This window comes from Glossina fuscipes, unplaced genomic scaffold (genome assembly GCF_014805625.2).
Source record: "Glossina fuscipes isolate IAEA_lab_2018 unplaced genomic scaffold, Yale_Gfus_2 3, whole genome shotgun sequence".
NCBI classification, from domain to species: Eukaryota; Metazoa; Arthropoda; class Insecta; order Diptera; family Glossinidae; genus Glossina; species Glossina fuscipes.
Genome location: NW_023998417.1, coordinates 8825191 through 8852874, shown reverse-complemented (window position 1 = coordinate 8852874; position 27684 = coordinate 8825191). Strand labels below are relative to the sequence as shown.

The 27684-nt window shown below is 31.4% G+C and overlaps 2 protein-coding genes across 2 annotated transcripts in view; one reads left to right on the top strand and one right to left on the bottom strand.

The window, feature by feature from the left end:
- LOC119635209 (GATOR complex protein WDR24) overlaps positions 1–27684 on the top strand; it is a 59564-nt gene that overhangs the window by 7645 nt on the left and 24235 nt on the right. The window contains exon 2 of the mRNA XM_038029901.1: positions 7782–7968. The gene's annotated coding sequence lies outside the window, so the exon portion shown is untranslated. The remainder of the gene's footprint in view (positions 1–7781; positions 7969–27684) is intronic.
- On the bottom strand, positions 654–10976 carry LOC119634521 (nuclear transcription factor Y subunit beta-like). The gene is made up of 2 exons (XM_038028743.1): positions 10428–10976; positions 654–746 (listed from the first exon to the last, which is right to left on the bottom strand). Exons 1-2 carry the CDS (start codon positions 10974–10976, stop codon positions 654–656), a joined length of 642 nt encoding a protein of 213 aa, XP_037884671.1.

Below are 27684 nucleotides of genomic sequence, written 5' to 3'. Positions count from 1 at the left end.
TATTTAGAAAAGCAATTTCTGCTTAAACTAATATATAATAAAATTTTCAAATTCTTATCAGAATCGCCGCACATTATATCACAATAGGGAATTAGGTAAAACAATATAGAGTAAGTAAGTAAGTAAATCATTCTTATCGCCGATAGGTGATTGATTTGACATTGTTACATTTGCAACACTTACGCTTGGATAATGAACAGACGATGAATTCATATGAAATCTTTATTAAGATGGCACTCTTTTCAAATTTATTTTATATTAGTGGGGAGTTTCAGTCTTAAGTCTAATCTTGCTTACTAACTTTTATAACGATTTGTATCAGCATGTGACTCTCAGTCCCTTATGGCGATTATACAATAAAGAGCTATATACAAGATATAAATATATATATATTTTGTACCTCTTGTGGTACAAGGTCAAATTAAGACACAACATCCAGAATAGCTTGAGATACGATTACAGATAATGACAGATAATGAATTCGAATCCATCTAACCCTGTCTACTCGTTTATCTGTTCTTCTGTTCTTATATTCTATCTATAGGCCGCAGTTATTGGGACATTTTGATGATTGTTAATATAACTCCACTCAAGGAAACGGTTTAGGGGATAACAATCTTCTTTATCGCTTTCAAAAAGTGATGCAATTTTGCTTATGTTTTAACCGCATTCTGGGGCATATTCTCTCCTATCAAATCATTTTTCAAAGACTCGAGACCATTTACCACACAACTCAACACAGCTTCCTGTTTATAAGGCACGTAGAAATTTATCCATCTACAAATTAGAACAACGATCACTTTGTCAAGCAGCAAGTCGGTCTGTAAGCCTTTGGTCGAAAATTGAACGAAAAAACGTTCAGAATACAGATATCGTGCGAAATGACTTTAGATGACTTTCATAGCAATAAATCGCGGCGATCTCTCTTACAGTTGAACTTTCATGCGAAGCATCCTAGCCATAGTGGAAAGTTCGTTATTATGGGTAACTGGGGATTATTTGAATCGAAAAATATTCAGATTTCTTCTAAGAAACATGGGGCGAGTTTCCTCAAGCAAAATCAAGTAAATCGCAATTGTTCAGTACCTTTACCCAATTGACTAGTGAAAGAACGCCCGCTTTGCCTAATCTTACCTAACCCTGGATTATCACAAGAGCGATCTCATCACCACTAAGAATGCTTGCTCGTAAAACTTGGCATATAATAATTATTTTATATTCCGTCTGAATGATGGGTAAGCAATGTTTTTTTTTATCCAAGCAGCAGTGGCTTTTTTAATTATCATTACTTTCATTATTTTGTAATAAACAAGAATATTGCATTTTTCGGTATTTCCAATAATTTATAACGCAAATGCAGAATTATTGTCAATTGTTTTTCAAAAGCAGTGCCCGCGCAATAAATCATTTTGAAATGTTGAAATAATGGTAACACAATTCAATGATACCACCCCCCTCCTAAGAGTTAATGTTATAAGTGATTGTTTAGGTTTTAAAAAAAAAAAAAAAACGTGACCTTAAAATCGCCTCAATGCAATCGATTATGTAAATTAAAATTCGTTCTTTGATATTTAAATAAATTGTTAAACTCCTTCAATATTAAAAGTTTTCATATATATGTGCGATGTAATGGCTATCATTGCTGTACTTCCCCCACTAGCATAGCCTACTGTATCGAGATTTATTGCGAATTAATTGCGAAAAGCTAATTATTATCTTGGCAATAATAACTTTAATAAATATTTAATGAATTTTCAATTATAAGACATAATTAACGCAATTAAAACAATTATACTGATCGATAAATTAAATCAAACTCATAAGAGAAATGCAAGCATGTTTTCTGTCTTCATAGGTATTTTTAGGCTCATTTTTCGAAGATGACCGAGAGAGGCAGTGTGTGTGTCTTAGAAGAAAAATCAAAGAATTCGCGAGAGGCGTACGAGGCAGATTTGAAATATAATTGCAAGTGATCAAACAAAATAGTTCCATGAAGGGTTTAACGTGGCCCACAAATGCCCAAAGTCTCATTTACTTTTGGCGTTTGCAGGACTAACAGGCTGAACGCTTTATGAGTAGTTATACGTATATATGGTGGTACTTAGAGTGATCGGTTAGTCGTAACTAGTAGTAGTCTCTTCCTTATCTCTTTTTCTCCTTCACTTCTTTCCGACTATTCCCGTTTGACACGAATACGAATTATTGGTAGTATTGTTAGAAATAATGAAAAGCAGATATGATTTTGAAAAATCATTTTGGTTGCGGCCTGCAAATCCCTTTGAAGCACTGCATTTGCTAAGGGGCCAATAGGCGGTGGCCTATTCATTTTTGATTCTCTAGTAAGGCGGGAGAAATCATTCGCTTGGTGTTCTGTTGTTGTTCGATTATGTAACAGTCTCCTTTTCCCAGTTGGCATTATAATGCTTCTTCTTATCGGTAATTTAGTTTCGCCCATGAAAATCCTGGTTTACTATTTTTACTTGCCTGCCTTTTAGATTTAATTGAAAGAAAGCAATATTTAGATAATAATTAGTAGATAATAATTAGGGATCGGGCTGATATATAATTTAGATGGCGATTGAGCAAATTTTTTTCCAAGACTATTGTTGTTTTTAGATTCCTACATACTACAAGGAAATTTCCTTTTTACTTAAAATGAATTCTTGCATAGGTAAGTAGTTGAAAAGCGGGACGATCAAGTCGCCATATCTGGTCTAAATAATCAGCGGAGTAAGTCATGCTTCAATTACGATTGATATGCGATTGCTTGGGCGGTATAACACTCACTGATCTACATCTCCTAGTATGCGGCCATTCCCTATCTCTATCTTCCCCTCCCCCAAACGATTGCATGTATTTAACAAAAAAAAAAAAAAAAAACTAACACAGATACCTCAAGCTCCTATGAAAATGGGACGTAAATAATCAACAAGTTCAGCATCAAACACTCTAATCAAATGCTTTCTTAATGCCACTTCTGACATATCCAAGTCTTAGATGTTCGTGTATATTGCAAAGATTATGTTTATTGGGAAGATTACGCTATCGAGGAGAGATACATTAGAGGATCTAATAAAGATGGCGCAAAACGCAAGCCAATTTTGATGTTTGGAAGCATGTGCAGCTGTACCAAGTTATGGAAGACTTGAAAAAATGAATTCACTTTTGCATATTGAAGCACGAATCATATCGTACTTCACAGATTTGACCCACAAGTGTCATTGTGTGTCTATTTTAAGGCGATTATTAACTTCCATTTCAACCGCTTGATAGAGAATGAGCGCAAGGTCGTTGCATAGTTGCAAAGTAAAAACAAAGAAGGATTTATTTATTTATTTATTTATTTATTTTTTTCATTAGTTGCTAAACTCTCATGCCATGAGTTATTGTCGGGTTATTCAACTTAAGTTCGCGAAGCGTATGAATACAGGAAAACGCAAATTATGAATGTGTAATAAAACTTTAGAATAATGAAAAAAAAAAAAAAAAAAAAAAAAAAAAAAAAACAAAACAAAACATGTCCGTGAACTTTGATTTAAATTTAATTATCAGAATATTTTCGATGTTGTTTTGCTTTTTTTTTTTATTTTTTTATTATTTTGGAAGGGGTCTTCAAAAGATATTTTCGTATGTTGTATTTTTATTTTTCATTAATTTTTTTTATAAATTAACTGTTTTAAGTAGCGGCTGATATTTAAATTCTTTTGGTTGTACTTTTATTTCATATAAACTTCAGCTCACTTTATTTCAAACATTATTGTTTATCATAAAATCTGTGTAAATTTTATTCATTTAACATCGTCAAGTTCATTAATTAAATTTTTTTTTTCTCGTTTTGTACTTTTTTATTTTTTTACGGCTCTTTTTTCATTTCATTATTGTGATTGCAGCTATAATTCAAAGTTTAAGAGTGTGTGTGTCTGTATGCGCGAGTTTTGTACTGAAGTCTGTCAGTCTGTCTCTGTACAGAGTAAAATTTTGTTTTGTTGTTGCTAAAATTTTGTACTCTTTATATCGTAAAAATGTGTTCTTTAAAAGGTTTTTTCGAATGATTTTTTTTTTTTTTTTTTTTGTTTAATTATAAACACATTTTTGCCATAAATTTTGACAAAGAAAAATTTTGTCCAAAAAAAAAAAAAAAAAAAAAAAACAAATGGGAAAAACTTTATTGAATCTGCAACGACTTTTTCATTCCTTTTACTTTGTACGAGGATCTGGTTAAAAAACAAAAAAGCAATATATATTGAAGCAGATACATATAAAAAAAAAAAATAAATAAATAAAAAAAAAAATTAAATTAAACTTTATTACATAGGTATTACAAAATTTATTTAGCCAAGTAAAACAGAAAATGTGTACTTAACCCTTAGCATACTCTACGGGATTGAAAGGGCAAAGAAAGAAATTAATAATAATTGAAGACAAAAATTCACAAGACGAGGAGCAATGTGCTTGCAATATATTCTGGCCTAAGATGAAAAGGAAGCATTGCAATATAAGTAATCGACAGAAAAGACAAAGAACATAAACAATCAAACAGTTGACAAAGACATGAAACATAGCAAACCTGAAATGTTTGCCGCAACGAAGGGCTTCGTCTTGCAAATTGGATTTACTTTTATAGGGTTGTTACTTGTCGCTTAAATCTCATACTTTTCTTTTTTCGTGTAATCAGAGAAGATTCGTTCAAGACATTAAGGCACGTCTTCATATCTTTTTAATAAAATTTAAGGCGTATGGCCTTTGGAAATTTTTCAAAAAATTATTGGCTTAAATGATCCGCTAAATAATCCAACCTAATGCCTAAAAGACAATTGTAGGCGTGACAACACTTTAAATGGTCGACAAAATAATTGTATAGCAGCATAGGGTCTGATTTTGATTTTTTTCACTTAAAATTATTATCGTATCGTTAAAATCACATTCTTCTAAGGAATACTTAGAGACGTTTCTCGATAAGTGCAGAGTTGAAATTAATCTTTTTTTTATTAACAAAAGAAGTATATTTTAAATACAGACGAGTTTTATCAAAAAAAAAGGAACGAATTTATTTGTATACCTCTTATATGTATATATATATATATATATATATCTTTCGCGTAGTAGATGAGGCTTGACAACTTAACTAAGATAAAAGCTTTAATTATCATTTATCTAAAGACCTTAGTGCTTAACAAGTTTGTATCCAATTTTAACTTTTTTAAGTTATTTTCACTAAAGGTGAAAGTATAGTTATCTAATATTAATAATTAATGATTAAATTCTTTAAATTAATAAATTAAATTCATTAAGTTAATTAAGAAGTAAGCAAAATATATTCGCTTTAGAACGAACCTCTGATATGATCACCACATGAAATCTTAATGTGCAAATAAAAATTGTACAAAATCTTAATGTAATAAATATTGTTAATTAATTTGTTAATTATTGATGTGTCGAATGATTGGTGGAAATCTCTTTTAATCCGACCAGTGCCAGATAGTTCTTGTTATTCGAATATATAGAAGAAAGCAAGTGTGCTTATGATATATGATTATTAAATATTGATCAAATGTAAAGCTGACGGACTGTCAATTCAGTGATCTTGCCGTTAGTATGACGTATGTATACCATAAATTGGACACAAGTACAAGTAAGTCTCGCTCATTAAAAATGTACCCCAGTTTGAAGTTTCACTGCTCAGGAACTTATCTGCTGAAATAGATTTCCATCCAAAATTTAATGCGTCTGTGCACATAGGGCTTGTAAGTGGTCAAGGCAAGGGCGACAATTTAACTCAAATGAGATCTCAATAAAACAGAATACGAAATACTTTGCTGTTTTAAATATTGGCTCAAGATACGAGATTCACTATAAGGCGAGTCGTATCTCTTACCAATATTACCATTTCCATGGTATCAACGTTACATACACATAAATTCGCTCTCTTTGATCCCTTTTGATCATTAGATATATTTATTTATTTATTTACTTTCTATATATTTTGTAAATAAATTTGCCGAGTATGGATGTTTAAAGGACCTCTGTATTGAAAGCTGTATCGCACTTGAGATTTGAACACGCCACCACTGGGCAGTTAGTCGCGATTCTTTGCTTACTCAGTTATTCATACGAACATAGAAATATTTATATACAAGGAAAGTTGGCCATATATGCTAAGAATCAATGTAGAAATTCTAGATCCTAAACTTAACATTATAATCAATGGCATCGATTTTAAATCAAAAATGGATGTCTAAGATTAACATACCATATCTTACCAACAGCTTAGCGAGTGATCACAAAGCAATTTTAGTTAGAATAAAGAAATATGTATGTGTGTGTGCGTACGTGTTGAAAAATAATCATAAAAATATATATATATATTGTAAAAATATACTTAGATATCTTAGCTTTTGTTCGGTTGTGTTATCAAATACTTTGCAAATAAGAAAACTAAATGAGTCAGTAGATCTGTTAAATAAAAATTATATATTATAGTTATATTTTAAGACCACATCTGTGCTCGCTCATCCGAACGAAGACTCATACTTTTATTTGTAATATGAACCGTCACTGAATGCACTTGAAGTTATATTTGTTAGCGGTCGAAGTAATTGCGCAAATATAATTTTAATAGTTAAACACAATTTTTCAGTTAAGGTACAGTTCAATGGACTTTAGTTATGAATCGCATAAAATTTAATCAAATTTAAAAATTTATATTATTTTATGTCATTTCGCTTAATATGAACATCATATCATATTCCGCCTATATGTCGTCTGACTTTTCAATTTAATATCATTTCGTGTAACTCGATTAAAAATAATCACCGTCAGTTGTCTGTCTGATAGAATGCTTTCCCACGCTTTAAAATTATACAAAATTTATATATGTTTGTTGTTGTTTTTTTTTTGTTTTTTTGTTTGATTAAGTTTTTCCCTGCCCCGAATATAATGGAGTTTATTTATTTTATTTTTTGGTTTTTATGTAATCAATAAACAAAAAATTTATTATTGATTTTTATTGTTGAGAGCAAAAAAAAAAAAATTGAATTTTAAAACATTTTTACATAGATTAATTTTTATGAACATATTGTGCCATGTTATGATAACTATTAGGTCGAGTCATAAGTAACTTCCGATGCAGGTAAGCAGAATCTATTGTTCGTATTTTCCAAAACAAATGAGTTTTTCTTTTCACTATACAGATATTTCAGTTCAGTTAGTCTTCTGTCAACTGTTTTATGTGGTGCATGTTACAATCAATCGTTTTTCTTAATCTCTGAAATGGAGAGCCAAAAAGTTAGAAACAAATGTGCAGCGTAAACGGTGAAGGACTGACAACTGATCGGCTCAGTTAGAAATGGGTTTGAAAAATTCCTTTGTGGAATTACGAACTTAGACTTTGACGATAATCTTTATCCTTGCTTATGACGCGACCTAACATTATCTATAGCAAATTAGTCCAATTTATTACAGGACTAACTGAGGTCAAATAGTTTAGTCGACGTTAAGGAAACTCTTGACTAATTATCTTAGTGCTTGCCATATTGCCAGTATACCGTTCCATACTGGCACTGCACCATTAACCGATCGAAGTGAAAGTGCAGAAATTGCATCAGTAATTGGTAGAAATCATTGAACCTTTAAAGTGAATCCCTACACAATAATTAATTTTCATTTATATTTTATTCAAATTTTTTACTTTCAACTTAAACTATCTTTCCTGTCATGGAATAGAAAGCATTTCGTAACAAGATCTTAACTCACTTATTATTTATAATTTGTTTTCATTTCAGATAAAGATGCAATTTTTCCATTACTCATCCCATGGTCGACATCAAACCATTCCTCTTCATTCAACATTACTTATCAACATATCCACATTCGTTCATGGCTTTTACTCACAACGATTTCCACTGATGGCACTCATCTTACTCGATTATCACAATAGTTTTCCCATGTTACTAATGGCGACAATAATTTGTAAGTGACATATATATCCAATTTAAAGAAAAATACTAACACATAGTCGTTCATAATCGCAAAAAACTCAGCTAACAAACAATATTTAAATATTTAGCGATGTCAACGAAATGTTAGATGACAAGACAATCACATCAGTTATATTCTTATAATATTATTACGTATCTTTTACTAACTTCAGTTTAAGCATGAATTTGCTTTTTAACCGAATTCCCTCCTTTATTATAAGCAGTAATATTCGTTCTCTAAACTTGAAGAGGCGCTTAAAATTAATCAAACTCTTATCGGCGTGCTTCTCAAATTCATGGTTAAGGGCAAAGATATATTTCATATTAATTACTATACTTTGACATATTGAAACGCCAACACCAATAAGCCAATAATATCAAGCGATATTAAGCGATTTTTTTCTTTATCTTGGCTCAGGTACACTGTCGAGGTAATTGCTAGGACGCATTTTGTAACTTCTCTTGCGCTTATTGATGGGATCTACAGTCTGCACATGATTATCTTTTCGTACGCTTTGTCAGTATATGGTTTTGTGGCGAGTTATCTGTAGACATCTATTCATGTGACTGATGTAACCTGGAAAGGTTACAATCGCAAAAAATGCTATAAAGAAAGGAAATTTACCTAAAACTTTTTATAGGATTTACGTACAGACTTAGTAAGTGGTATTCATTTAGATTGCTGTCAGTCATAGTTCCTTTCTCTAGTATACAGAATAGCTCCTGCCATGATTTTCCATAAGAGTCTGAAAGATCCCTTTTGTGCAATTTGTTTCTTTCAAGAATGTAATTGGGGAAGAATAATGTACAGAAAAGGAACATTGTGTGCATGTCTCAAACGGACCCACCATATCTTATCTTGTGTAAGATTTTCTAAATTTTTTATTAATCCTTATCCAAATAAGAAGGGATGGGTTGTGGAAAAAGCTTTACGTATCACTCAACCGGAAATTATTTAATTAAAAGGTACGAACCTTATTCACCGAGGAATAATTAATATTTTTTTGATTGAAATTTAAAGGTTCCACTCTCCGTTGGATGCAATTTTATTCCACCTTATATAGTATTATATTAGTTATGTCCTTTTCTTGGAAGAAATAAGCCAGAATTTATTCAGTCTCAATATTTATGATAAGTTCCTAAATTTCCTGAAACACATATATATATATATAATATACTGTCTATATAGATTATTATTGTTATTCTTAATCCAGCCGGAGAAAAGACTCTAAGACTTAAGCCTAAAAGCAGCAGCATCTAAAACTATTGGCTTTAATGAAAACTTTACCGCACTTGAGATTCGAAGTCACGACGATTGAGTTGTTAGTCGAGACACTTTGCCTACTCGTCCATTCAGGCGGATAAAATGCCGCAGGCTGAAGTTTCGATGAGGTCTCTTTATTGTTAGGTCTGTTGTGTTATCGAGAACCTTATGGATGAATAATGTCATAGAAAACTTGCTAAAGCATTTCTTTTATAAGGGGCTATACTAGGTTTGTTGTTTGGCTAAAAATACGCCTCAAATTGACCTAAAACTTGGTGCAAATATATATCAGAGTAAATGCCAAAAAAAAAAGACCTTTCAATGGATGAACTTATAGGCCTACAATTGATAAGTTATTGAAAACTTTGGTTCATTAATTTGAGGCGGTAGATACCGAAGATCATACCGAACATGGATAAAGCTTTTCAATGCCTAGTCGATAGTTGTAGCAAATAGATCAATGGAAATTAATTACTAGGCTATTAATTTAGCTTGTATAAATAATTAGTCTTTTTAGTTTTCGACAATGCTGCAAACATTAAAAAGTATAGTGAAGTAGTATAACTAGCAAAGCAGAAGGGTATGCGAGTAGCAGTGCAACATTCCATCTTTTCTTTGTTAATTTATTAAAAAAAAAAGAAAAGAAAAATGTATCCAAATTTTGTGTATAGAAATATGTGCATATGTATATATACATATATGTGTATAGTTATAAATATGCATATGCATATATGCTTGATATTATAAAAGCATTGGGAGACGCTCCTCCACTCATTCCTAATGAGTACATCATCATTAATATCAGTGAGACAATAAACGAATGCATATAAACGAATTATAAAAGATTATAAAAAACAAAGATGAAGTTAGACTCCACCTCTTCAATATACAAATAATAAAATAAGTAAAATGAAAAAAAGAAACCACAGCAAATGCAACAAATCAGAAGACGACCGCATGATACGTGCATTGTCAGCACACGATGTTTTCTACTCGTTGGGCGGAAACCTCATTAATAATGATATCGTATTAAAAAGAAGTTGTTATGAGAACAAGAACAACGGTAAGAAGAAAAAGAAGAAGAAAAAAAAAACATACATACACACGCACGCACGCATGTGTATTTATGCATGTATGTATGTATGTGTGGAAAACAGAAGTCATTAACGCATAGTAAACTAACTTACCCTTCGTGTAGCAATTTGTTGATGTTGATGTTGTAATTGCTGTTGATGTTGATGCTGAGATTGATGTAGTGTTTGCTGTTGAACTAATGATCTGACATTAGGTGCAACTGGTGAATGGGCGGGTGTTAAAATTTGTTGAGTATGCGGCTGCTGAAGTGTTTGCAAAGGGTGTTTTAAATGCGTTTGTTGCTGATGCTGATGTTGTTGCATACATGATTGTTGCTGCTGTTGTTGTTGTTGTTGGGATTGAGGCGAATTTGTATAATAATTCATTGATGGCAGAGAGATCGTCGTCGCTGATAGTTGCGGAGAATAATTACCATATTGCTGTTGTTGTTGTTGTTGTTGCTGTTGTTGTTGCTGTTGCTGTTGCATATATTGTTGCTGTTGTGTTTGCATTGCTAAGACAGCATTATCGTAGGCTTGATGATTTTGCCTGTTAGTATCCGCTAACCAATTTGATATTCGTTGTTGTTGTTGCTGTTGTTGTTGATGATGATGTTGTTGCTGTTGCTGCTGTTGTTGTGGCAAAATATTATTAACCGCCATATTTTGATTACTATTGTTATTGTAATTATAATAATAATTTTTATTGTTGTTATTTTGCATTTTTGTTTTTGGTTTTTGCTTTTTGTTTACGATATTCGTTTATATATTAATAATTAATTAATTAATTAATTAATTAATTATTTAAATTATGACATTTATTAATTGTTAATAAATGATTTGTATTTTATAGAAAAATCTGTGGAAAATACACATAATTTGTTATACACGAATGCTTCGTTTAAAAAGCCGCAGTTCATAGTTGATAACGAACTCGAGTTGATGTAAGTTCAGAATTTAATGAATAAATTTTATTACTTTACTACTTTGGTATTTCTAAAGTTAATGAGTTTTAAATATTGCAGTCAGTCAGTCAGTCAGTCAGTGAATTGAGCTTCGTAAGAATTGTTCACTTATTGTAAAAACTAATGGAATTGATGCGCATTAAAAGTGCTTTAAATCGACTTAGTTTTCTCTCTACTTGCATACTATATAACTCTATTTCATAGAGTAGTATACATAATCTTATTAAAATTTAAAAGTAAATGATTTAGAAATTCCACTCCTAGTTCACTTTCGTTTCGTTTCGTTTCGTTTCGTCCATCTGTCGGTCCTATATATGAATAATGTCAAAGCATTCGTAACGATAAGAGAAATAACTTTGATGTAAAGTCAATCGAGTATAGTTATCTCGAAAAGATTTTCTATTACGCGTTACACAAAAACATATATCAATGTTTGAAGAGATAAAGACATTTTGAAAGTTATTTCTATAAATCATTCTTGATACTAATCAATGAACGTATAGTGCGTAAGTTTATCAAAACGATATTCATAGCTGTACGAAGATATGTCTGCTTCTTGCTGTATCTGCTTACTATTATCGTTTTCAATTTCATTTACTGCATGGATTGCGTACAATCTCTTTTGTAATGGAATCAGACAAAAAAAATAAAAAAAAATAAGCCAACGTACTAAACTTTGATTATTATTAAATGTGAGCAAAATTTTCATCACTTCTCTAAGACGATTGCAATGCAGCAAAATGAGCAAAATTTTATTTATATTAATATTTTGAAGTCTTCGGCCACATATGTAAACATTTTCTTTTGTTAAATTATAATTATCATTATCATGAAGAAGAAGAAGAAACAAAGTTTAATAATAATTTATTCACTAAATTGTGCAAATCTTATCAAACTGACTGCACTTATAAAGGTGTACACAATCTCAAATTATCACTGATAATATTAAGCCCTTAGAAGGTCAAAATTCACTTTAATTGCTTATAGTCTCTGTTCACAGTTACGCTTCAAATCGATTCTTTAGAAAATAATTTACTTGATTTGTGTAAATTTTAACTCGCTTAGAAGGTCTCTGGGCTAATCTGATTTCGAATCTGATTGTAGCCAAGAGTGTTGTATGTATTTTTGTTAGTTTAGCTAATACATCGAACAGGAGCTAATAGAATTGCATTGAATGTCATGCCTAAATATGTTATAAGGACAATTAGGCCGCATGATTATTATAAGCGAAAGTCTTAGCGAAAATGTGTGCATAAAATTTTCTTATTTATTTGGTCGACAGGACGTCTGAATAAAAGCTTTATATATAGACCATCAAAGAATGAAGGAATGATTAGATTGAAAGAAACGAATCCTAAGAATTCCATTCTCTTCATCTATATAAAATTTTTAGTTTATTCATGCATGTTTGTCCATACGTCCGTTTGTTATAAAAATGAGTTAAAGTCGCAAATATTGAGATAGATTTCTAAAACTTGGTATAAATAACGTATCCATTTCATGATTCAACTGTACGGACAAAACTTATAACACTATTTACGAGCGTAATTTTTCGGCGAACACGCCTGACTTTGGTGCAGGGAACAAAGGGAAAAAATTCATACTTATCAAATGATTTTGAAAAGTTAACACTAGAGAGATGGTCGTTGCGAATGTCGGCGTAGTGAGTGTAAGAATTTTAAACTACTGCATTTTGAAATAATGAAGAGCCACGAAATCCCCTTAATGCTGATGCTTTGGACTATGAACGACGAAAAGGAATTATTTTGAAAATGTCACAAATAATTAAATTCATAGTGCGTAAGTCGTTATAATTCAATCTCTTAAAAGATAAATTTGCGGAAGCCCGTACTGTGAACCCGGAAACGTAGGGATAAATATCTGGAACCCTATACTTGTAAAATCATTTCTCGCTGTCTAAAACTCGATCACTGATGAAAGGATGATTTATAGTAGATAACATTATGAAGTTGTTGTAAAATCCACTCTACACTTAGTTGACACGCTCGCCGATTGCCTAGTGAGAAAAGATAAATTTTTGGTTAAACAAAAATTCACGACAAGAGAGACTGACTGCTTTGTTCTTTTACTTTTTTTTTCTTATTTTTATAATCTTACCGACGGTAATAAATTAAATGCAATATAAGCTTCCAAAATACTTGTATAGCTAAGTAATAAATTTAAATTATTTGCGCCAACTTGACGAATGAATTACGAAATTTGCATAAAATTAACTAAAATTCCATTCGTTTTATATGCAACACGTTATAGGTCCCGGTATAATTCATTGTTCACTTTATATAGTTTATATTGTGTCTGGGAATTAATTTGTTGTTATTTATATTTATATTTTTTTTATTTAATATTGAAAAATTTTCACAAGAACGCTTTTGCTTTGACTTTAATTGCTATAAAATTTATATCACGTTTGTTTTTTTCCTTTTTTTTTTTCTTTTTTTAAGAGAAACAACAAAAACAATAATAAAAAAAAAGTTAATTAATTTTATAAGAAATCTCCAAATCTTCGTCACATTTAGGGGAAAAAAAAAACAAAAAAAAAAAACACTTTGAAGTTGTATTTCTTTTCAAGATTAAATTTAAATTAATAATAATTATAATATGTTTTCGTTATATTATGTTATTATTTGACACTTTTTAATTTGAATTTTTATTCAAATTATTTACGCCCCGAAATTGCAATATTTCACCTAAAGGCTATTGACCCTTAGCCTCCTTTTGCTTTTTACTTTTTTTTTTCTTTTTTTTTTTTCTCTTGATCACGGTAGATGATAGGGTTGTTATTATATTATTTGCAAAAAAAAAAAAAAAAAATTTTTTATTTTCCTCTTTTAAATTCTTTCCTCTCTCTCTCTCTCTCTTTTAAGGATCAGAATATTTAAATATAAATTTTTGACATATGTGTGCAAGAAAATAATTTATATTTATTTATATTTCTATAATGAGCACGTATACATACACATACATGGACACACGCACACAAACGCATATAAACGCATATACACGCATGCACACTTTATTTAACTTATTATTGCTTTAAAAGCTATTTAGTCGTTGTTGTGATGTCGTTATTGTTATTTTAGCTGTTGTCGTTCTTGTTGTTATTACTGTTGCTGTTGTTGTTGTTATTATTATTATTAATTTGTGTATATTTACTTCCTTACGTTAGCAAGGCCCACAAGATATTAAAATACGAAATGTAAACCGAAATTTGATAAACCTTTAATGCGAGTGTAAGCAATGAGACTGGCTGAGCGCGGCTAAATACTGACACCAGACTAAGAGGACTGACAAACTAATTTACTGACTGGCTGGCTAGCGGGCTGGCTGGCTTGCTGGCTGGCTGGCTGGTTAGTTGTTTGGTTGGCTGTTTGCTTAGTTGATTATTTCAATAAACGGCTGGACAGGGAGACCTGCGAGTGTTCGCTGCGCGTAACACACAAAGCACGAACGAACAAATGATCAAGCGAGCTAACGCAAAACTCCAGCCAAGGAATAACACACTAACAAAAAACAGCGCAAAACTTTTTTCTTATTTTTATTTTAAACAACAACATCGCATAATAAAAAAGAAAAACAAAAAAAACAAAAAAAACACAAAAAAAGAGTTATAACAACAACGACGGCATACACAATAATTTGTTGTCGTCGTCGTTGTCGTTGTTATTACACGACGACGATCATTGTATAAATTTTGCATTTTTTTTTTTTTGGATTTTTGTTTTTTTTTGTGTTTTTTTTTTTATAAATACATATATATATATATATATGTATATATATGCACACACATAGGTATATATTGTTAATATTAACCATTTAAAGTTGGTAGGTTTGTTGTATATATTGAGAATTAGGATTATATGTCGCCACCGCCACCGCCACCGCTGCCGCTGCCGCCACAGTTAAAACCACTGCTTTATTTGTAATCGCGCTATACAACACCATACACTGCGCTCTGGTCAATCAGTGAAAACAATTTGAATATTGGTTGAGAGTTATTGTCCACCCCAGAAAGTAATAGCAACAGTAAGCAGCAGCAGTAAGCAGCAGCAGCAGCAGTCATATGTTGTTGTTATTGTTATTATAATTGTATTTGTTATTCTCATTAATGTTGTTGCACACAATAGCCTCTCAAAGCATTAAAAACAATAACAATAATAATAATCATGCTCGTATTAAAAACTACATATATATATATATATATATATATATATATATATATTTATATATATGTATATTGTCAAAAAAGTACTGGGATTAATTTATTAAAAAGAAACACTTAAGGAGCATTCATATAATGCAATTGGTCGGGTCACATCACCAAAGCAATTAAGTGACTTTTTAAAATCTTTTTTAGTCCTGAGCGAAATTAATCAGGAAGATTGTGATCGTGATTTCCAAAAAAAATTTTTTTTGAAAAAAAAAGAAAATCTTTTAAAAATGTCGAAATTTATAGTATGTTTTTCGCAAGGAGTGGCACTTTGCCAGTTAAGTATTTTTCAGAAAGTATATTGAACCATTGAATAATTCCCGGAATTGTGACTCTTTAAAGAAGAATGGAACGCTTTTAGATGAAAAACCGAATACATGTACAATTCTTTTTTCTTTTTTTTTTTTTTTTTCTATTTTTAAAAGTTACCTTTAAAAAAAAATTCGAAAAGAAAAAAACGCGAGGACTCAGCATAAAATACTTCGCCACAAAGGCAAAGGCATCGCTTTGAAAGATTTTTTTTATCAAAATTAAAGTATTTATTAAAAATTTGCATTCTACGTATCCATTTCCCGGTACTTTTTCGTCAGATTATATAAAAAAAAAAAAAAAGATTGTTTTTAATTGAAACTGATTAAGAAGGGGTCAGTTCGTAGCGTAAATTCGGTTAGTACCCCTTTTAGTGTGAGTTATTTTACTTGCTGGTATTTCGAATTATTATTATTTTTTTTATTTATTTACATTTTTTTTTTTTTTATTTAGGCGATACTTTAATATGTCATGAACTGGGCGGTCATTAACTGAGCTCTTGATACTCACCAGCTAAATGACCGATTAATTTGGTTTTTTGCTTTTTTTCGCTAAAACTAAAGCACGCGTGAAATTTCCGTTAAGACTTAACACTTTTCTTAAGTAACAATTAAAATTATTATATTTTTATTTATTTTTTTGTTGATTTTATACTTTAATTAATTATTTTGAAGTTGCACTCACTTAGATTTACTTATCCGTATTCGTTTTTCTTTGGTATTTCCTTTTTTTTTCTATTTTTAATTAATTTATTTATTGAAAAAAAAAAAAAAAAAAAATTTCCGCTTCGTATTTTCCGCTTACATTATTTATTTATTTATTTTTATTTTTTTTTTTTAAATTATTTTATATTTGTTCCGTTTCTTAAGAAAAAAAAAACTCTGTATTAACGCTTTCAATGAGTGATCACAAATGTCAAGCACTCATGCCAATGTATGCCCGGCAAGCTAAAGTTTAAACTGAAAAAAAACAAAAAAAAAAAAAAACAACAACCAAACACATGCATGTACGCACATACACATACAAACATACCAGTCTTCTTAGCTGCCTCTAAATGCTGACAAACAGAAAAAAAAAAGAAAAAACTGAATGACTAATAATACCAGCACGCGTTCGCTACTAACAACAACATCACCAACGACAATAGCAATAGCAACAACAACAACAACAACAATAGCAATAGCAGTCACAATATCAACAATTAAATACAAATACAAATCACAAATATCACTCAAAAAATATAATATTATTGTTTTGAAAAATGTATCACACACACATACACATGCATACATTCATACATAATTACATGTGCATGTATGCAAACAAAATCGCACAAGCAATACGACGTATACTAACAATTCTTTTTTTTTTTTTTTTTTTTATGACTTTACCTTCTACACACCTACAGATGATAACATTTGATGAAGTTTATCTTAGCGAGAAAACTTGCAGCCGCCAAAATGCAACGAAACATTGCTGATCACGCCATGTGATGCTATCAAAAATGGCTGCTCATATATGTACATGTATGTATATATATATATATATATATGTGTGTGTGTGTGTGTGTGTTTGTTTCTGTATTTCTTTGATTTCGTTCAAAGACTTTCAAAAATTTATTTATTTTCAAATTTTCCTAACCACCGGTTGCGAGCATTACTGTAGATATATAACATATATCGAATGCCGACAACAAAGATTTTTACCCGATCAAGATATTTTCTTAAAAATAAATCGCAAAATCGACATATGAGTATTTGGTGAGTTTTAATAAACCGATTATTTACCGACACATCATCTATCAACTGCGATCATCAATCCTTTGACATTTGAATCACTCAAGCTTTTAGTTATATAGTAAATCAGTTGGTGATCGACTAAATTTGTTGTCTTGGATCGATCTAAAATCGCTTTGTGTTCAATGTCTACATTCAAGTAGTTGCAGGAAAGCAATTCTTCGATCAATAGAACGTATTTTCATTTCCCTCAATTCCCCAACAATTAGTTCCATTCGGTCTTTTCACTCTTTGCGTAGTTAAGTTCTCTTGCGAATTTCGTTCGAATATAAGCTTACTGATCGCAAGATCCTTACTCTGTCTATCTCTTTAAACGTACGTCTCTTACGATTCCCAAAGAAGTTGATGAATAAAATGAATTAAAACATAAACTGAATTTCGGCTATGCCTCCAATGTTTAAAAATTGTTTTGAAAAGAATCAAAAGTTTCAAATATTTTCCTCTTATGATCTTTCAGTTAAATCTATTCGAAATTTGCCGCAAATATATGTAACTAAGGTAGCATAAAAAGCCTAAATTTTCCGGATCTATATAGGATGGATTAAAGAGAAAATTCTTCCATGTAAAGACTCATCTGAAAAGTGCATCTTTTGCATGGAACCAATCGATTTTAGTATTTTCTCATGAAAATAATTGAAAAATTGTAGTAGACAGTATGGTCTAAGCTTGTCCGGCTACAATTTTTCTTAGCCAGGTTTAAGCCAATCTTTATCTCGTCCATGCAGTTAAATCTGCTCGTAAACAGGACTAAATGATTTGAAAACTTTTTGGTCAGATCAGGACGCAATTAAAGTTGTGCAGGTAAAAAGACTTCTTCTTCCCTTTCATTCAACGCCTCAAATAGACCTGTTATCACGTGTAGGTAAACACCTATTGAATACCATTAAAGAGTAGCCATTGCACAAGTTAAGATTAAATGACTACAGCGGTCATCTTGAGGTTTTTAAATATTCAAAATATGCAAAAATGTTATTCAAACGATTCCGTAGGTGTAAGTGCTAGAGGACATTCTTTGATAAACATTTTCGGAAACAAATTTTTTATGTCATGTCGAGGCCATGCTTGTTAAAGCAATAGAGTCAAAAAAACCTATACGCTTCTCTAGATATATATATATATGAATATATATATATATATATATATATATATTGTTACATTTTTTTTTTTTTAGAGAAAAGATTGCGATCAATAAGAGTAGATTCAAGAGCACGCTACAAATGAATTATTATTACCTGCGAAAGCTGCTGCTGTGCCGTCATTTTGTTTCTAAAATCATTATTAGTAAGACTTTGCTCAAGTATTAGATGTGTGGGAAAGGGTCAGGCGATTTCTCACTAAAATTGAAGAAAAAAAATATTTGAAATTATTTTTTTTAATGCATTACCCAATAATAGTCTTTACTTCACCTATCATCTCTATACAGAATGTGAATTAAATGCGAAACGAAAAACTGCTCTTTTGAGAGATCCAAACTGTGGCTTTCCGAATAAATAATAAGTCACCTGTTCTATGAAGTCTATACTATAAAGTCCATATTAACTGGAAGTCGGGAAGAATACGATATTTCAGTTTAGAACTAAAACATTTCTTGACCGAGTTTTCCTATAAGGCATCGAGTTTCCTCATACTAAAAACTCAGCATCATGATTTTTGCGATATCGCCTTTATTTCTTGTCCTATGATTTGTAATGTTCCTTGGCGATGGTGTCCGTTTGATTGGAATAAATCATAATAGACAAGAGGCTGAGCTTAGCCACTCCTACAATGGTCGCCTTAGATATCCAGATTTATCGTCGATGTTGAAGATTCTTCTACTGATTGTCCGTACTTTGGATATCATGAGGCCTTCGCTGCTTGTAACGATTTTTCTTCGAATTAAGTAGGAAAAGTAAATTTTCCCACAAATAGACTCTACTTCACCTGGTACGTTTAAAAAGTCGGAATTTTTATAATAAAATGAAGAATTTTTTACTTGAACTCAAGAAGATGACTAATTGTAAAGTTAAGAGTTTTCGTGATTTCATAAAAAAAAACCATGACACAATCGGTACTCTATCCACTTTCCTAACGTACTTTTTGAGACCGCATTAAAGAAAACTATCAAATGTAAAACGAAGAGAGAGAATGGCATAAAAAAGAAATTTTATTGATCTTAGAGCGTAAGTTAACATAGGACAGACAATACTAAGAAGAACATTTTTAGGCAGCCTTTGAATTTCTCAAGGTTTTTGTCGTTTGCGGTCTTTGTAAAACGAAATCATATTAAGCCAAATCTGAAACTATGAAATCGACAATGAGTTCCACTTAAAATCCCTGCCTTCGATACTTTGCCAATAAAAGAATAGATGGCACGAGCCAAGAAGATCGTAAAAAATAAGGAAAAATTTCATAGTAAACGCGATAATATGCAGGTTCGATAACTAGTCGAGAGTGTTACAAACTGTGTAACAGAATTAACATACTTTTATCATCAATTATCAATACGTAGGAAATTCACTTTGATTATACAACAATTAAATTGATTTTTTTGCATAAATGGTGTTTTTTCTTTCTTTTTCTCATTATTTCAATACTTGAATATTAGAGCGTGTTTATCGTATCGAATGAATATGTTAACAGTCAGGTAGTCATGAGTAGCATTTCCTTTGTATCTGCCCATTACCTTTCGTGCACACCCTGAACAATTTGTCCAGCCTACCTGTCATAAGACGACGACAAAAAGCAATCAGAAAGAAACACAGGCGTATGCATACAAATTCGGCGATGGCTTCGTTTTAATTATTGTTGACTGGCTGGCGGTGTTGTTGTTTCGTTTTGATTTGATTTGCTTGGCTTTTTTTTTCCGTTTATGTATTTGCAATGATCGCGCTGTCTCGATATTATCAGCACGAAATTATCATCATCATCATTATCATTATCATCATCATCATCATCATCATCATCATCATTATAACTATTGCCGCCAATATCGCAGAACATTGTCTTCTGTCGAGTCTTATGTTGTTTATTTGTTGTTGCAAATTCTAAATTTGACTTTACTTACAGTCGCTGGCTGACATTTTGACTGTTGTCTCTTTGGCTGATGAACGTGTTAATTATAATTTTCTGTTTTGTGTATAGTTTTGTTGTTGCCATGAAAAATAGTAACATTTACACTCACCATCACCGAAGGAGATTTGTTATGCTAGATTTGTGCTACGGTTTGTCGTGTAAAAAAATTACATAGTAAAAGTTCTTTGAAAATAACATATATCTGTTGGCATAAGATTTTGCACTGATTCCGCCGTGTTCGTCCGTCTGTCTGTCACCTCATTCATTCGCATAATAAATCCATCAAGCAGATTGCAAAAGTTTGAAAGATGGCTCGTAGCTTATTGGATGGCGCCCGAAGATCAGATTTGAAAAAGTATATAAGACATCCGCTAGGATTCGGAAGCTTTAGCGAACGCAAAAGATCGAAAGCCGCCTCGTAGGTTACTAATGTGATGGACACAAAACAAATTTGGAATGCGTCCGTGAAGGTGTCCAACTAATTAAGTCATGTATGTCCGTCTATCTCTAACGCTAACGATCACAAAATGCTGCAAGTCGACTCATAGATGTGAGTAGTTGAAGCTTAGCAACTGTGTTTGCATTGAAAACGAATGTAATTCTGTTGCTATAGGACTTATGGGAAACAAGAAACCGTTGACCGATGGATATTGTCTTATAACTAAGAACAAAAAATATATTTAAAAAACTATTTAAAGCTTCAATGCAATGCTTAAAAACGCGCTCATAAAAAACATAAGTTCGCAGCACGTATAAAAGATGATGAACTGAAGCATCGTAAAAGTACTTCCAAGGACAGCCACACTTGCTGCATTCAAATAAAACTCAAAAAGTGACTGGTACTAAAGATTCGTCGCAAGAGGATCTTTGTTCGCTCACCATTTTCAACTTAATATATCTATCTATCTATAAATGGAGTGCAAAGGTAAATATGCCATTCACAAAAAAAAAAAAAAAAAAAAACACTCGTTGAAAACATTTGTGCTATCAATACAGTATTCTTGGTTAAAAATTGAAATTGCTGGTCGCTTTAGCCATATCTCCATCTGGTCGTTGATCTTTTTGTTGTTTTAATTACTTTATGTATATAATACATAATGATTTCTATGGACTTTGTTCCCTACATAGATTCCATAGCCATTAACAATTCAAGGGCCTGAAGAATGAACGAAACTACAATATATATTCAATTTTTTTTTTTTTTTTTTTTTTTTTTTTTTTTTTTTGTCAGCAATATTTTAATATTCATCACTTGTTTGTTTTTATTAGTTATTTATGAGTACACTTTAACAATAATCAAACTATATATATATATGGCAGCGCGGTAAGTGTGACATGCTATGTAAGGGTAAGGCAGAATGAAAGGCAGAATTTCTCGCCAAAGAAATGCTATCGCATATAAGTTTTTCATTTTCATATCAATAGTAACGTTAGCATGCAAAAAAATCTAAAGATGGATCTGTAATAACCAAAGAAAAAAATTTATGAATAAACATTTAATCTGAGGAAATCTTTTCAATTTTATCTAAAAAAATAATATATAATATAATGAGAAACTAGTAACAACTAGACTTCGCTTTGAAGGACTAATCGCAAATAGACTGACTGTCTGCGCCACCAAGGGATATAAACAAATTAAGAAAGAAGACCACTGTCAAATTTTCAGAAAATTAATATTTTTCCTCTTATTTTAAATGATCACTTCAAAAGATAATTCCGGGCATAGCATAGCTTTGGGTGGGCAAAAAATGTATTATTCAAAATAAATGCTTAGTAGTGTGCAGATAGTATGTGAGGACTTCGCTGACATGTTCTTTTCTGGAAAGACGAACGTAACCCCGAACAATGCTCTCAAACTTCATTTATGAGAACTCGTGACAATAGCTTTAAAATAGCATCCTAAAGAGAAGTACGAGTGTGATTTTCGAAAAATTTATTTGAAATATTATTTATTAACAAAATGTTGACTTTTTTTGATGGCCACAAAATTGCAATTTTTTTGTTCATATAGCCGCCATTCATATTCAAATAAAAATAATTAAATGTTAAACTTGCGCGCATACGTGCAACATCCACAAGGATTTGACACGGACGGAATCACTTTCTGAAGTTTGTCTGTCCGTCTGTCCTCCTTGGTTTCTTCAAATCACATATCGCTATTTTTGAAATATTTTGATGAAACTTGATGCATTGGCGTTAGAATGAACGCTTCATTTTCAAAAGCCTGTACGCTGATGCTGGCTATTTAATGATGAGCCGTAGTCGATTATCGTTTTTTTACTTGTTTACAAATTAGCTAAGCAGTTAGTGGTAGGGAAAGCAAAACAAAATGATGAGTGCAAAGAGTTCATAAGTTCCTCGAGTAGTATTGTTCTACTGCCTTACCTTTCATTCCTAAAAAAAGGCTGCCAGAAAGATGCGGTTTTAAGATTATTGCAAGGTTTTCTTTCAATACAAGAATTCCCCTTTTTTTTCCGTTTACATTATATTCTTGTGCTATTTCCATGTTCAGGGGATTTTCATGTCAGTAGGATTACTTTTATTATATAAATTTCTTCTTAATTCTTCAGATATTTTCGAAATATTTTTAATGTAATTAAATTACATTTCAATGAAAATGTAAGGAAATATTTTTAATTTTGTTCCCTACAAATCTCTAATAACAGAGATATAGATGTGGCGGATCCGCATTTAAGATTCAAGTCTCAACCTGATAAAAGTTCTCCAATTTATTTGTAATTATTGTTAAATTTTTAATGCAATAAAAAACAAGAGATCCTTGCCTCCTCTCCTTAAAAACTTTGAAAATCTTAGAGAAAGCGGGAGATCTTTTAAAAAATATGTTTTACATAATTAAAATTCAAATTGTGTGTTCCGCGAAGTGTACGTACAACTTATATAAAAAAAAAAAAAAAAAAGAGGCATAAATACCTGCAAATAAAAATATTTTTACGTTTTTTTAGCACGTACGCTAGCACTCAAACGTTTATATAAATATAAACGTATGTACGATCATTTTAGCAGTGGTTTTACATTACTCTATACATCCCCACATTGAATGACTCATAAGACATTTGTGATGACGCGATTATCAGCCAATCAAAATACAGAAACTCAAATTGTCTTTGAATATTTTGAGTTGAAAAAAAAATAAAAAAAAATTGAGAACTTTCACTTAAGTGTGTTGCTTTGTTCGCATAAGTACAGAGAAGCACAAGAAATAGTTTTCCATTCAGATACATTGCATGCATACATACATGTACATATCTATGCGTATGTATGTGTTTTTCTTTAAGGAACAAACACATGTTTCTTTCTATGTCACTTCCATGTAGATGAACGTGCAATGCAATAATCAAAACACAACGTAAAGAACGTATAATTAATTGTTACAGTGACAAAATACTTGGAGCGAGGTAATAATACTTGTATGCTCACAGATAGAGTTCAATTTTTGTAAGCGTTCTAGTTTACGCCGAATTTTAATTACTCTTCACCAATAACTTGAACGGTTCTGGTATTCACATCCGATCACATCAGTTCAGATAAAGTTCTTTCCGTTAACAAAATGGCAGCTTATATGCAGCTTTATTTGTCTTTGTCCAATGCATCGGAAAGTGCTTTAAAAAATCTAATGAAAGGCTGGACTTGAAGCATAACTTCAAAGGAGAAACGAAATACTTTGGCTTCTTATATATGCTATGCACTACTACATGGCCGACTAGATAAGAGGGGTGACTAGCTGACTTCAACATATCCAGGTTCGAGTCCACGCCCATTTGGCATATGGGGGCGAAGATTCAATAGATCAAGGCGTTACACTCACCAATCGTGCATATAAAAGCGTCCACCATTTTTTAGTTTTATTCTATCTCTCTTCCCCCACTTCTTTCTCTCTGATACAATAGCTTGTTACTTATGCAGTTATAGGTAACGTCCCCTGAGTCATTGACGCGTCATTAAAGAAGGAAGAGAAAAATTCGGTTACCAAAGGCATTTATGCAATTTTCTTTTTATATTTGTAGGAAAAAAGAGAATTCAAACTGAAATAAAAAGAGACGAGCAAGAGATTGAAAATAAAAACTTGTTTTTGAAACTCATTTAAGGCACATTGCCATTCTAATGCCCATTCTAAGTAATTTCTAAAGGCGATAGCGCATGCGTACGACATTTAACTGTAGGGCAAGACAAGGATCTTAACTCAAGTCACTCGATGCATTTCAGCTATCTTATGCATTTTTGGTAATACATTTATGTAATTGACAGCACCCTTCATAAGAAACTATCTCATTGTGCGCGGCGACTGGCCCGAAAAGCCCGAGGCATTCATTTGCTGATTTTTTTGCTTGCCCTTAAGTAGAACGTGCGCCAACTATTTTGCAAATAGTACGCTATATGGGCAGCGTTTGTCAAAATGGCCGGATTGAAGCTTGGTTTTAATAGAATTCGTGCTCGGGTCAAAACAGCCGGGGCAGAAAAACAGATGAATACACATTATATAGACAGATGGACAGACATGCTTTAATAGACTCGAAAAATGTGTCAAAATTAAACGTACACGGATCGTTCTATGAGAGTCTGTCGCTTCTTAGAACATTTCGATAGCAATCTAATATATTTGCTTACTTCCGATTTACAACTACACTCATTTATTATCGCGCATATCGCATAGCATAAAACCTATAACAGCAATAGAAAATCGTTAACTCGATCCTAACTTTTACTTAGTCCTTTATCATTCTCGCATTAATCTACAGCATAATCTTTAAAGAGTTCCACCAAATCATCAACACCTCACTAATTGAACATCATCTTGAACTGAACTTAAAAAGATATATAGAAAAAAAAAAAAAAAAACTTCACTTTAATTACAACTCAACCAACATTCGGTCCTCGATTCGTTACCAACAAAATGATGAAATTAATATGCTTTTATATTAAGAGGTGAAAAAAAAAAAAATATATATATATTGAAAATTTTATGAACTCTGACAGTAATTCGATAGCTTAATATTAAGTTGATTAATGTTAATGAACAGATCAATTTCAAGATCTTTGACTATTATTTATTATGTCATAGAGATCAAGAGCAAAAAAAACTTTAACTTATAACAACGCAAATAATTTTAATCGAAAATAAATCCACATCTCGTATATAAGGACAAGGAAGTTTGAGAGAAAAAACAAAAAAAGTTTTATATACTTATATAAGTCACATGCAATCGTTACTTAAATTAATCAATGATTAGAGTTCTAATCAATAAACTAAAACTCCAACTTGGCATCTCAAATTTATCCACATATGTTATTTAAAAGAGACTTAGTATCTTTCCGATCTATATTTATCTTATCTGTCGCGAGTAGGTCTTAGCACTTAGCGTTTAGTACTTTTTAAATTAATATTTAAACTTAATTTCACTTCATTAGGGAATTTCCGAAACACATTTAAAACACGAAATGTATATATATATATATACATATGTATAAAAATAATAATAATTATGTAACTTGACTGAACTGAACTGAAAAAAAAAAATGCATTTACCCAAAAAAAGTGTGATTAGCGTTTAAGAAAAGCTTTGCTTAAAACATTAAGTAAAAGACGTTCTTTGAAGATCCCTAAGTTAGAGTCCAGAGCATGAAGTTTTCCCGCACTTTACTTTTTTACTAAATCTGGAGAAGCGCAAAAATTAAAAATTCTTGTCACTGTCTTGTGATTTGTGATAGCATGATGTTCGATTCAAGGATACGGATTGTGATCGGTCACGGTTCATAAAATAAAACAATATGTCTTTCTGTTATAGTTGCTTAGATTTTATATTAATTTTAGTATTCCGAACTGATGGTTGTTAGAAGATCGTTCCGATGGTAGTTTTATTATAAAACAAAGTTGCTAAAAAAATATTAAGCCTAATTGAAACAAAACGAGGAGTTAGTCATAAAAGTCAAATGCACATGAATGGGATTTAATACTTCTCAAAGAGTATTACAAGAGTGACCAACTGCATGATGGACGTTCGGAGTTAAAGCTTTGATTAGCATCATCCACTAAGGCTACTAAAAAAGAGCTCAAGGTTAACTTGCCTGCCCTCAGCCACAGTTATCCTTGCCAAAATTTTAGCACCTCTAACACCACCTGCCTTTAAGAGAAAACGCTTAGTCCGATATCAGGCAAAAGATTTTGATAACATACACACATGTATATGTGTGCATCCTCTGAAATAAGTATGAAAGATTCATAGAGAAGTAATTTCTATTTCAAGTGACCGAATAGGCAAGAGTCTCGACTAGCAACTCAGTGGTCGTGGGTGCAAATCTCAAGTTCGGTTGTGTTCTTATAAAAAAAAAAAAAAAAGCCGAAAACCGAAAGCCTAAAGCCTTAGATGCTAGTTCTTTAAGACTTTAGCCTTAGAATTTATTCTCTGGCGAAATTAATAATAATAATAATAATAATAATAATAATAATAACAATAATAAATATGACAAATGCTACGATAAAATTAAGTTACCCGACTACTAGCCAATGCTAAAAGACTCCAAAAATTACTGTAATAACATTAGTAACTTTGCTGGGAGTTGCTTGTGTGGTATTCTGTTACTGATGGTAGGTAGACGATTATGGAGATAAGTAATATGATAATTGAAAAGATTTATGAAAAACGCATACACAAATAAATATGCAACAGGTGTGAACAATTAATAAGAGTAAATAAATGTTGACTCTATAAATTGAGTGGAGTGAAGTGAAGTGAAGTGAAGTGGAAGTGGAAGTGCAAGTGCAAGTGCTAGTGGAGTGGTGGTGTCCCTATCTATATGTATACATATATGCGTTTGTGTTTGTGCATGAGTTTTACATATATATTTACGTTAATACTTTACCTCAAATGAAAAGAGTAATGAACTCTGAGCTTACAATTGAAAAAAAAAAAAAAAAAAACAGTTGATCGCGCATAAGTAATAAGTAATCTGAGTAGTTAACAAGTCGTCGTTATCTTTTTACATATAAACTTGGCAGTCAGTGC

What these genes read in the sequence shown, in the direction of transcription:
- LOC119634521 (XM_038028743.1), bottom strand. Translation starts at nt 10,976, where the DNA reads ATGGCGGTTAATAATATTTTGCCACAACAACAGCAGCAACAGCAACAA. An exon ending in AACAAATTGCTACACGAAGG is followed by an intron (nt 747 to 10,427) that starts GTAAGTTAGTTT and finishes CCTTATAAACAG; the next exon opens with GAAGCTGTGTTGAGTTGTGT.